We start from the raw sequence: 13,133 nt of genomic DNA, 5'->3' as shown, positions 1-13,133 counted from the left end.
CCAGAAAGTTCTGAATATTGGGTTCCACCCTCTCTAGTCTTGGCAGGTGCTTACAAAGCGGCCTCCTATTTCTTCTGAGGCCTTCTTCTAGTTTCCTGGATGTCCTTTCCCTCCCACATCCCTTGACCTGTACTCGCTGAGCATCTTACCTACAGTTCCCTAAACACAGGATGATGCATTTTTTTTCCAGCTGGTCACTTCCATGGCTCCTGGACATGCAGCCACACTTCTAATACCTTTCTGCCAAGGTCCCTGGCCCAGCAAGCTCCCTTGGACAGGACCTGGGGCAAACAGAACCAACCAAAACCTCTGTCAGCTCAGTCTTGCCAGTGGCCCATATCTGACCCATGGGGGACACGCAGGTACTTTTCACCCTGTGAAACTCCAGTTGCAATACAGCAGCTCTCCATCACTCCTCCATCCCAGCAGCTAGCCAGTCTTGTCGGTCAACCTCCATATTTCTCAGGCATCTGATGACATCTGTCTCCCCAGCTCTGGGGGACACCCCATAAGTGGCTCATCACTGCCCCTTTCCCTGGGCGAGAAGTGGGGACATCTCTCAGCCCTCCCCTTTGGGAGTGAGTGGTCATAGATATGCCCCCCCCAGCACCCTAACCTCCAGTGTTTTTCTTGGCCTCTTGAAACGCCTCTTTAGGCTGAAGGTGAGTAGTCCACTAAAGGCAGCAAAACTGGTTTTCACAAGTCCCTTACAAATCTTGCATGATGGTCTGGAACCTCACTCTGGAATGTGGTGTCTATTGTCTTGGCATGTCAGTCTAAACTGGATGAAACTAGTTCCATTTTGAGCTCCTGTGCACTTGCTCTCCAAGCCTGATGGTCTACGTTATCCTGGCATTACTTCAGTGTCCCTATACTGTCGTTCCTGTGGTTACTCTCCCGAGAACACAGCTTCCTTCATCTTCACAAAACACCCTTGTCATCTGTCACATGCTACACAATCTCAGGCAGGTCATCTTGAGGACAAGAGCAGGGAAAGTTGTGTTCCAACTTATATCGAGATTAGGTTCCTGGGTAAGCACGCCGGCAAAATCAGGTGCATAAGCTTACTGTTAAAAAGTCCTCAGGAGGAGCGCCTGGGTGGCTCAGTGGTTTAAGTGTCCAACTCTTGACTTGGGCTCAGGACATGATCTCAGATGAGATCGAGCCCTGAGTCAGGCTCCCACTGACAGTGTGGCACCTGCTAAGGGTTCTCTTTCTCCCTCTCCCAGCTCATCCGCACGCACCCTCCCTCTCAATCTCTCTCTCTCAAAATAAATGAACATTTTTTTTAAAAGCCCTTAGGAAAGTTAATTTGCCATTTCTTAATATGCCAAGCTCAGCTGCTGGTTTTTCCTCTAGCGTTAAATGACATAGTTCTCTTCTAATTGAACACCGAAAGCAGTGGCAGGCTTGCATTTAAGACCCATGCTGCGTCAAAGTAAGTTTTGTGTGCGTGTATGTTTGAATACTAATTTGTATGTGAACCTTCAAACTTTAGAGTTGTTCCAAGTAAGCAAGACAGCAACGCTACGAGGAGCACATAGCAGCTGAAATCCAAGGAGAAAATGACCATGTACACCATTTCACGTTCACTTGAGGGCTCTTTTACTCTGGAAGAGGGAAGGGTGAGGTGGTTGAAGGGACAAATGTTGTTGGACTCGACTATATTAAATGTGCATGGGATGCAACTGTGCGTGCTGTAGCCCAGGAGGTAAAGAACTGTGAAGCATGTGCTGATGCGCCTGTAGAGATAAACAGTCTCCCCAGGGGCAGAGTGTGGTGACAGTTGAGTTGGTCAACTTGAGAAATGTTTTGTTTTGTTTTTAATGTTTATTTATTTTTGAGAGAGAGAGAGAGAGAGAGCAAGTAGGGGAGGGGCAGAAAGAGAGGAGACACAGAATCCAAAGCAGGCTCCAGGCTCTGAGCTGTCGGCACAGAGCACGATGCAAGACTTGAACCCACGAACCACAAGACGATGACCTGAGCCAAAGTTGGACACTAAACCAACTGCACCACCCAGGTGCCCCGAGAAATGGTTTTCTGAGCTCTCATTCTTCTGGACGTTTTGTTCAGCCACCAGTGTGTCTACTCACAGTCCAGGACCCTGGCGCCACAAGAAGCCTTACCTGTTTCTACGTCCACTGCCTCTGCTCCACTCGCCTCTCTCCTGGGGAATGTCTGTCCCGCCGATGACAACCTGTGCTCTATTTGTGACTTCATGTCCCTTGTCAGGATGCAGACAGACATCTTGTGTTTATCTCGAGATTATCTCCTACATGCCTAACATTTCCATGGACACAAGCTCATGATCAGAGAGGCACTCTCTACAGATATCATACTCTCAACAACGCATGACTAGCAGGACAGAGGACAATGCACATAATCATCATAAGCAATCCACGGAGGGACAAAATACTGCATTCTCTGATTTGCCACTGAAGGGCAGTTGTAGTAGGACGGCAGGATTATCTTCCTCCCTATCAACCTCAAAGGTTGGGGCTAAACAATAAACTGCTTCTTTTCCTGAATAGCTCATGCTGAAACTGACATCCATACTTTTTTCCAAACTTACTCATACCTTAACCTGAACTAGATCTTTTCCCCCCCTAAATTTATTTATTTATTTTGAGACAGAGAAAGAGAGCGCAAGTAGGGGAGGGGCAGAGAGAGAGGGAGAGGGAGAGAATCCCAAGCAGGCTCCGCACTATCACTGCACAGCCCACAGAGCTGGGTGTGGGGCTCAAACTCATGAGATCGTGACCTGGAGCTGAAGTCAGACGCTTAACCGACTGAACCACCCAGGTGCCTTGAACTACATATCTTGAGGAACCAAGTTTCATAAACTTACTCACTCATTTATAAAATATGTTTCCTAAGGAGTATCCTTGGTAAATTCCAAGGGTTACTAAAAGACATTATTTCCCTAAAAATAGACTTTGGAATCTGTTTTACACTTTGATCGTATCCCTTCTTGTCCTTGCCTTTCCAGACAGAGAAATACTAAACTTAGCAGCCCCTTTATATATGTTATCTCCTTAACTCTACAATTTCAAGAGAAAAAAATAAATAGCTCCAGCTTTGTCTCATTTAACTCTGAGCAAGTCATTTCTACAGTCTGGGCCTCAGTTTACTCTGCTGTAAAATGATACTATAATCCATCTATCCTACAGAGACATAATGCTAGGGCTGATAACTGACTGTTTATATATGGTAAGCTGTCTGTTATGAAAATGCAAAATTTAACAAAATTTTAGCCAGCATTATATAGATTTGTTTTAATGTTTATTATTTGAGAAAGAGACAGAGAGCAAGCAAGGGAGGGGCAGAGAGGGAGGGAGACACAGAATCAGAAGCAGGCTCCAGGCTCCGAGCTGCCAGCACAGAGCCTGACACGGGGCTCAAACCCACAGACCGCGAGATCGTGACCTGAGCTGAAGCCGGCCGCCCAACTGACTGAGCCACCCCGGCGCCCCTATATAGATTTTTATGACAGTGATAAATAATCATAAAGATGACCCTGTATATCTGAATCATATAAGATTATATTCAGTATCTTAGTATTATTTTTACTGCATTCTAATTAACTAGGAATTTGATCAGCCATACGTGATCCCAATTAATGAAAATATCTGATGCAATATAATGTGTAAATCACTACTTAATCTATTCATTGAACAAATACTAAGCACCTACTGTGTGCCAACAACCATTCCAGGAAATAGGATTCAGTGATGAAAAACTGACCATACTGGATATGCAGATTTTGTTTGTGAGATACTTTGTAACTTTTAGAATACAAGCTTAGTGCTGCCTTGTGATTGAATAATACTTTTATCACTATTTTATTACCTTCAGTACAGTGATCCTGAGGGTCTCACCTATAGATTTTAGCGCATGAGCTTTGTGACAGCTCTTTGATCTTCTCAGAAGGTTTCCTGGTTCTAAGCCACTCTCTGCATGGTCAGGGTTACCAGCAGTCTGACCTCTGGAGAGAGGAAATGCTGTTGTACGTGTACATATATGTGAATATATATTACCATTCTAAACACTACCTTTACGTTTTAGGCTTATGGCTGGCTACATGAAGACACAGGACCAGAATCTGACCCAGTAGTCGTCGTGAGATTTCTAGGAACCACAGACATGAGTACTGACCTTAAGACTCTCCTTCTAAGCGTTTGTGAACAATTGGCAGTTAACTACCGGTGTCTGGTTCAAAGCTATCCTAAGAAAATCCATGACCTTCGTGACTTATTCATAAACCTTTTGAATGAGTCTTCATTGCAGAGACCTCTAGTAATAATATTCGATGCCCTAGAGCAGCTCTCAGAGGGTGATGAGGCCAGGAAGCTTTGGTGGCTCCCAGCTCACCTTCCCCGCTTTGTTCGAATAGTCCTGTCCACACTGCCCAACAGACATGGAATCTTACAGAAACTGAGGTGCCTTATCCACGAAGAAGCCAACTACATCGAGCTGATTCCCCGGGACAGGAAGATGTGCAGCCAGGTCCTCAAACACCAGCTGCTGCGGGTCAAAAGGAAGGTCACATCAGGCCAGCAGATTTATGTGAACAACGCATTCTCCAAGTGCACGCTGCCCATGTTTGTGAACCTGACCTTCAGGGAGGTGAGGCATTGGAGATCTCATAAAGACGTCGATGAATCCTCCCTCTGTGTCACCGTTCATGAAAGTATTGAGCAGCTATTCTGGTCCTTGGAAAAGAAGTGTGGTCAGAAACTGGTCTCTAGGGCTCTTGGTTACATCACCATGGCCAAAATGGGTTTGAGTGAAATGGAACTGGAGGATGTGTTGGCCCTAGACAACAGTGTCATGAATGAGCTCAATGAGAACGCTAGGCCCAGCAATCCCCTGAGAGTACCTTATCTGTACATCGCGAGGCTCAAGGAGGGTCTCAGCGGATACTTGATAGAAAGACACGTGAAGAACGTCACACTCCTGGTCTGGGCCAACAGACACCTGCAGCTCATAGCCCAGAAGTTGTATCTGCAGGACGACAGTGACCTGCGTGAAATGCACACCAACCTGGCAGACTACTTCCTGGGAGTCTGGTCAGGGGGCAGGAGGAAAGCTTTCTGCCTCGAAGATCCCTACTTGAATGGCTGCCTTGACTTGGAGAGCAGAAGCCTGCTGGAGGAAGAAAAGCACTTCATGGAACAGGCCTCCTTTGACAGACAGGCTCCAGACCAGCCCTGGGTTTTCCAGTGTAATCCCCTGGAGCCGGACATCTTTTTCGTCAATCATCGGAAAATGTCTGAGCTCTTGCACCACCTGACAAGGTGTGGAAAAACCGAAGACCTGCTTTACGGAATCATCATGAACTTCAGCTGGCTTTACACCATGATCAAAATCGGCCAGTTCGACAAAGTGCTTTCAGACATCGAGCTGGCTTACACCTACTCTCAAGAGAAGGAGCTGAAGTTCCTGGCGAGCACTCTCCGTGGCATCAAAAACAAGGTCACTGCATTTCCGGGCTCCCTTTCAGCAGAGCTTCAGCAAAGACTGCTGCCTGTCGTGAGTTCCCTGCCCAAACTTAGACACCTCCTTTTAGAATGTGACAAAGACGGGCCCAAATATTGCTCCATTGTGCCGTTACATTCATCCATGGACGTGACATATAGCCCGGAGCGTCTTCCTTTGTCATCTAGTCACCTGCATGTCACCGAGATTCTGCCCACCTGTAACCCGAGTACTGTCCTTGCAGCTTTAGAAAATGGTTCCATCAGCACGTGGGATGTGGAAACTCGTCAGCTGCTCAGGCAAATCACCACAGCCCAGTCTGTCATCCTGGGCATGAAACTCACCAGTGACGAGAAGTATCTTGTGGTGGCTACGACAAATAACACCTTGTTGGTTTATGACAATGTGAATTCTTGTCTTCTGTCTGAAGTGGAAATCAAAGGGACCAAGCACGGAAGCGGCTCCACCTACATCAATGGATTTACCCTGTCGGTCAACCACGCCCTTGCGTGGCTTGAAGCCAGCAAAGATGTCACTGTCATCGATCTGCTCTACGGATGGCCCCTTTACCAGTTCCACTGCTGGTACGAAGTGACCTGTGTCCAGTGCTCTCTGGATGGCATGTATGCTTTCTGTGGACAGTACCTGAACACCACTACCATATTTCATTTAGGGAGTGGAGAAAAGTTATGTACAGTGACATCTGAATTTTCGGGTGGGTTTGTGAAGTTTCTTCTTATCTTGGACACGGCTCGAGAAATGGTAATGGTAGATAGTGAGGGAAGCCTTTCTGTTTGGAATACTGAGGACATTTCCAGTCCCCAGCTGACTGACGACTTTGACTGCAGAAGAGAAGACAGCGAGGTGGTCAGCATAGAACTTTCAGAGGACCAAAACGCAATTCTGATCTGTAAAGCCCTCAGCATCGAGCTCTTAGATACTGGCATGTGGAAGGTGGCTGAAAAGTTCAGAGCTAAGCACAATGAACGCTTTATATCTGCTGTGCTGTCCAAGAATGGAGACTGCATCATCGCGACCATGGAAAATACCTCAGCTGTGTTTTTTTGGAGGCGGGACACGGGACAATGTATGGCAAGCTTACAGGAAATCTCAGGGACCATCGTCAAGTTGGTGAAATCTAGTCACCACAACATGCTGCTATCTTTATCAACCAGTGGTGTTCTTTCCATCTGGGATATAGATATAATCACGGCTATGTCCAACATAGATAAGACTGGGAAGCCCATCCAAAGCCTGGTGTTACCTGCTAGAGGGGAAATCATTTATTCCCTCGATGGCTCTGATTGTGTCCATAAGTGGAATTTCAGCAGTGGGTTCCTTGAAGCAGTGTTTAAGCATGAAGGAATAGTCGAACACTGCGTGTTGACATCTTCTGGAGATGTAATGGTGACCTCAGATGACAAAAGCAGCCAGTATGTCTGGCACACCAGCAGTGGCGAAAACCTCTTCCGAATTAACGGGCAGAGAATATCTCAGCTGCTAATTACACACAATGACCAGTTTGTGGTCTCTCTGTGTGAGGAAAATGCCTCCAGGGTTTGGAGACTGGCCACAGGCCACAGGGTCTGCAACATTTTGACCACTTTGCAGAATGCCTTTATCACCTCAGCGAATACCTTCGTGGTGGGAATGACCAAAAGCAAAGTGCTGGCGGTCAGTCTCTGGACCGGAAGCATCACCAAGAAATTTTGTTGTGAAGACGGCACGACCATTGTAAGCTTTAAGTTGATCCCTGACTGTCCTGACATCATTGTGTTTATCACATCGGCCGAGACCGTGAATATCTGGAGTCTGACCGATGAGGTGATCTGTCGCCGTGTGCAGCTTCCCAACAACTTCTTGAAGAATCTGGAGGATTTCGAAATTTCTCCCAACGGAAAGCTAGGCATTATATCCAGGGGAGACGACAATATCAACGTACTGGATTTACACAGCGGTAAGTTACGGGTGGTTCACGCCTCTGGGGTCATCTGGCGGCAAAGGCTGTCTCGAGATGGTCGCTACCTGGTATACATTTGTTTCCGAAACGGGGAGGAAGAGGACGAGAACGGCGTGATATCCAGTTTGATTGTAATGAGGCTGGCTGACGGCAAAATTATCGGTGCTTGTTCCCTTTACAAAACGCCAACTTTTCTCGCCCTCTCACAGAGGCACCTGAACATCATAGTGGGTTTTGATGATGGCAGTATAGGGATATACACAGTGGTCGACCGTGTGGATGCTGCACTGAAAATCAAGATCGCCACGTCAAATAGCAGGCAGATTTTCAACAACGCGACACAGGCCTCCCGGCCGAAGTGTAGCAGTTACTGTTTCAAAGTGTCTGTGGATTGCTTATGGAGAGAGTCTACTGAGGTCTTTGCCAGAGACAGTCCCATCACGGTGAGCGACTCCACTGAGCCCAATGAGGCGACACCCTCCAAGAAACACAATCCCTGCTGTGACCGCGGGTGCTCCGCCCTGGAATCCAGGGGCCACAGCTATGCCCCCGACAACTGACACAACGCTTTTCCTGCTCAGCAGACATGAACGATACACATACAAAAGGGGGGGGAAAGTATCTTCTGTATCCCAAATGATAAACTACTCATTTCTTGAAAGACAGGACAGATACTGAAGTGCTGGTGTTGACGTGCTTGACAAAGGCACAGAAACGTGGAACTGGTTTGGAATTTGCTCTTCTTTTTTTGGGGGGGGGGGGGCTGTCAAAATTAATCCGGGAATGAAGTCTTGACCGAGAATGTCTCAAAATGGTGTTTAATCAGCTACATCAACTGAAAGTCAGGGGAATATTTTTTAAATCAGCTGTGTGGGAAGCAGCCGCAGAACCCACACCACGGGTTCAGATGACAGAGGCTAGAACTATAAACAGACTGCTCGGACTGGGGTTAGTTCTACAGAAATCGTTGGGAGCTGTGAACGTCAACGATTGTGTGGCCGTAAGTAAACAGAGCCTTAATCTCTCCTTACATTTTACCAGCCTGACAACTGTGTAAACCCAGTCTGCGGATGGGAGGTCAGAGGTGCAAAATAACGTTAACAAAACGCCCCCAGTGTACTCCCAGTGTCCCAAGGGAAAGGCCGTGAAACGTGGGGCCACAAATTGTACTGAGCACGAGCACTAAGTTAACCACTATCCTAGGGCTACCCAACACGCAGAGTCGGTCTTCGTTAAGACACAGCTGGGACAGTTGCACGCAAGGGCTTCCCTGTCACGGAACATAACGATTTTTAAACGACTTCCTGGGCTGCAAGAGAACACATTGAATAAGGACGTGCCATCTTCTCGTGTCTTTTTGGAATGCCTATTTGTGCCAGATGTAAAGAGGAATTACAGAGAGGGCATCACAGATTGGGTCAAGACATCTGTTCATTTCCATCCTTGTACTAACACAAGCCTGTGCTGCTCGGTTAGTTCTATGGAAGCATACACTAGTTCCTAAATCCCTGCAGTAAATCCTACCAGAAAGAAAGCTTTCTCGACACGCCGTCTTATGAAACACTGATGACATTTGCCTTATTCTTATTCCTCCTCTTTCCTGTGTAAAACGCAGATAGATGACCAAATACTCGGGGACAACTGAATATGCCTGTCTTTGTGCTAAAATATTCCATAAATCTTAAGGGTGTCCAAAAGGTCCTGATTGTCCCTGTTTGTAATCACTTTCTTACTTCCCCACACTCTATGTATGCTTCTCCCTCTGTCAGCCTTTTTCTGCTCAAGGGCTCTTTGGGGCTCTTTTATAATCGCACCCATTCAAAGCAGAAGCTGTGAAATGGTATCAAACACTTTTTAAACACGACTTCACTTATTTAAAAGAAAATAATCACGTCTCCAAAGAGGGAAAGTGATTTTCTTCCTTCCATATCCTCCACGTGGCATGTCCTCGGACGACTGTGCGAAGGGTGTCTGTCAGTAGCGGGGGTCTGGTTTGGCTCGGAAGTGACAGCAGTGACGCGTGTCAGCAGGATAATGGCCAAGGAAACGATGCGCTGTCAGCCCAGCTCTACCAGGAACTCGCCGACTATGCCTAGACAGATCTTTAGCCTCTCTGCTATACTGTTTTTGTAAACGGCAAAACAAAGGTAGTGATAGCTTCTGCTCTAGTCGTTATATAAGGAATGGTGAGGACCAGTGTGAGAAAAAAAGGTAGGGACGTCTTGACTGTTTTTGCTAGTGGGAGAAGCAGTGATCTGATCCACAGGGAATCCAAGCTCATTGCATTTCACTTTGGAAAGCAGTTTGACACATAAGCATACAGAGATGGGATTCAGATATAAACACCCTACTCCGTGGTGAAAGACTTTTTTTCAGTATATTCCTCCCGGTCTAGCTAGCAGCCAGAAAGGGGGTAGCCCAGAGAAGGCCCCGTCCACGTAGAAATCACCTGAAGTTGATTATATGAGTCAATTGCCTTCTGAGGCAACACATTCCTATTCCTGTCATGATCAGTTGGACCGCCATGCCACACATTTCTAAGAATTAAATGCCTAGATGGATTAAATGTAGTGTGTGAATATTCTATGTAACAGCCAATAGAGTTTAACAAGTGACTTGAATGATTTTTCCTACCTTGTTTGCAACTGATAGCTCATATTGAATGTTTTTATGTAAACTTTGTATTGTTGGGAAGAATTACCCAATCAGAGATTTATATTTTCATAAATGTTACATTTAGTTAAATTTTATTACAGAGTTGTTACACTAGAAAATTACTGCGGTCTTCAAACAATGTACAGTCTTGTGTATGTATTGTTTGTATGAATAAAAAGAGAAACTACTTAGATTTGTGTGGAGTTTTTCTTCCCCAACTTTGGCAAGGGTAGAGACTGTCAATAATTTTTTTAAACTTTTTTTTTATGTTTATTTATTTTTGAGAGTGAGAGAGAGAGCAAGAGAGAGAGTGCAGGTGTGGGGGAGGGAGGGGCAGAGAGAGAGGGAGACACAGAATCTGAAGCAGGCTCCAGGCTCTGAGCTGTCAGCACAGACTTGGGGCTCGACTCTGAGCCCGACTTGGGGCTCGAACTCACGACCCGCAAGATCATGACCTGAGCCAAAGTCAGACGCTTAACTGACTGAGGCACCCAGGCACCCCCAGTAGTAATTTTTCATGGTTACTGTATACCAGATGCTATTTTTGGAGCTCGGTATGTACTAAGCCATCTCCACAATGGTCTTATGATGTAGGTAGAGTTACTATTCTAAATTCACAGATGTAGAAACCTAGAAACAGAGATCCAGGGGGAATAGCTGAATAGGATGTCAATATAACATCAATGTTTACTTTTCCAAAGCACACAAAGTATAGCATTGAGTATCCAGTAGGCACTTACGGATTATGACCTATAACATATTTTCTGACCTGCAGATTAGAGACCAGGCTAGGCTCTGAAGGTCACTGGAAGTTTCTGAAAACTCCCAGGACTTTCAGGTATACCACAATTGTTGATGTACTCATTCAGCAAATAGTTATTTGGTCATGGCATTTTGCAAAGGTTAGTAAAGTAGCCTGTGCCTTCTAAGATTTCACAGTCTTAACAGAAAAACAAAAAGATTCTATGGGCAAGTGCAAGGACAGTGTGCTTCCTCCTGGGGCCTGGGGCAGAGGTGGGAAGAAGGATAACTAAGGAGTTGTCCCACTCACAAACTGCCTCCAGGTGAGAGGGCGGGACCAAGGGGGAGCCTTCCCAAATGCACCTTTTTCCGTTTCTTGCCTCTTGGAACTGAGAATCCCCTCTCGCACACACACAGACACACACAAAAATTTTTCAAACAAGTTAGCAATGATGAGCTTAAGTGGTGATAAGTAGGGAATAATCAGATGAAACTCTGTGTCTAGTTTCATGAAACAATCACTTAGAGAAACTTAAAATCAAGGCATTAGGGGAAAAAATTGAAGAAATTACCTATTGGGTTTCATCTTCCTGTAGCTTAGACATTTCTGTTTAGATTTTAGCTGCCTCGAGGGGCACCTGGGTGGCTCAGTCAGTTAAGCATCCCACTCTTGATTTCTGCTCAGGTGGGGGTTTTGTGGTTTGTGAGATCGAGCCCCACGTCAGGCTCTGTGCGGAGCGTGGAGCCCACTTGGGATTCTCTCTCTCACTCTCTCTCTCTGCCTCTCCCCTGCTTGTGGTCTCTCTCTCTCAAAATAAATAAGTAAACATTAAAAAAAATTGCCCCCTTCAAAAACTCTCCCTAATTCCACTACCCATGGTGGGAATTCCTTCTTGGATTCTGATCTAAATCCTTTAGGTTGAAGATTACACCTGTTCTTTCAGTTTTGAGAAAATGTACAGGAGTTGGCTATCGTTTTCATAAAAGCATTTCATGCAGTTTGCTGTTCAACAAACTTACGCGTCTTCTTTCCCAGGGTCAAGGACACAACAAATATTGTGTGTTTGCTTTGTCCAAGACATTATGCTTATGCCCCAGGATGATTTGAAAATGAGTCCCGCCACAACCCCTGCCCTCCAGAATCCTACAATCTAAAGGAGACACAACTAAATTAGATGTAAGACAGACTGTGATAAAGTGAATGGCAGGTGTTGAGAACACACTGCAGAGGAGCAATGAACTTGAACTGGGATTCAAAAAGGATGGCTGAAAGGAGGTGACAGCGGAGGCTTGAAGGATAAACAGGACTTAGCTGTCAGAATGTTGAAAAGACATTTCAGGGGAGGGAATCTGTGTGAGCAAAAAAAGGAAGACAGGAAGAGTCAACATATACTGTGGATGACTTCAGATGCTACGTTGGCTTTTTAAACTTTACTCTGGAGGTGCCTGGCTGGCTCATTGGGTAGGGCATGCAACTCTTAATCTTGGGGGTGGGAGTTCAAGCCCCATGTTGGGCACAGAGCTTATTTAAATAAAAACATACATCCACGAAATTGAACTTTATTCTGTAGCTCATAGGGAATTATGGAAAAGGTTCTGAGACAGGGATAGGCCTGGATGAAATGGTATTTTAGAATGACTCAGGCAGTACGATGTCAGGTGTATCAGAGATGGAAGAGACCAGAAGCTGGGGACCAGTAAAGAAACTACTGCAATAATCTGGCAGAAAGTAGAAGATCTCGATCTTAGGACAGCAGTAGTGAGGACGCTAAGAGGAGGCATGATTTCAGGGCTTAACTGACAGAGCTATGTGACAGACAACGGAGAACACACATAATTCCAGCTCCAACTGAAACTGGGTGGACAGTAGAATTACAGATGTAAAATGAATAGGTTAGGAGACGAAAATGAAGGAAATACTAAAATAAAGGTGGACCTAGAGAGTTCAAAAGTAAAGACATCCATGCAGGCAACTGGAAAAGTGCTCTCCACCCAGTGGAGACACCAGAGCTAAAGGGAAAGAATCCAACCGTGACCTCTTTCCCAAAAGTCTAAAATGCATAATATGGTGCTGTTCTGGGTTATAACGTAAGCCAATACCATAAACTTTTTTAAATTCTGGGGTTTTTTTTAGAACAATGCTGACAAATTTAGAACTATATTGACAAATCCACTCAAATCAGTTTTTCCTTCTTCTTCTTTAAAATTTTTTGAATGTTTTTTATTTTTGAGAGAGAGAGAGGGAGAGAGACAGAGCGTGAACAGGGGAGGGGCAGAGAGAGACAGAGACAGAATCCGA

General features: G+C 45.6%; 1 protein-coding gene across 1 annotated transcript in view; it reads left to right on the top strand.

The window, feature by feature from the left end:
- NWD2 (NACHT and WD repeat domain containing 2) overlaps positions 1-7,998 on the top strand; it is a 182,036-nt gene extending 174,038 nt beyond the window's left edge. Inside the window, exon 7 of the mRNA XM_047856983.1 lies at positions 4,066-7,998. Coding sequence (XP_047712939.1) covers positions 4,066-7,998 — 3,933 coding nt within the window. The remainder of the gene's footprint in view (positions 1-4,065) is intronic.
- The last annotated feature ends 5,135 nt before the right edge of the window (positions 7,999-13,133 follow it).

Source organism: Prionailurus viverrinus, chromosome B1 (genome assembly GCF_022837055.1).
Source record: "Prionailurus viverrinus isolate Anna chromosome B1, UM_Priviv_1.0, whole genome shotgun sequence".
Lineage (NCBI taxonomy): Eukaryota > Metazoa > Chordata > Mammalia > Carnivora > Felidae > Prionailurus > Prionailurus viverrinus.
Note: the sequence above shows the minus strand (reverse complement) of the source record. Positions and strands in the feature narration are given on the sequence as shown.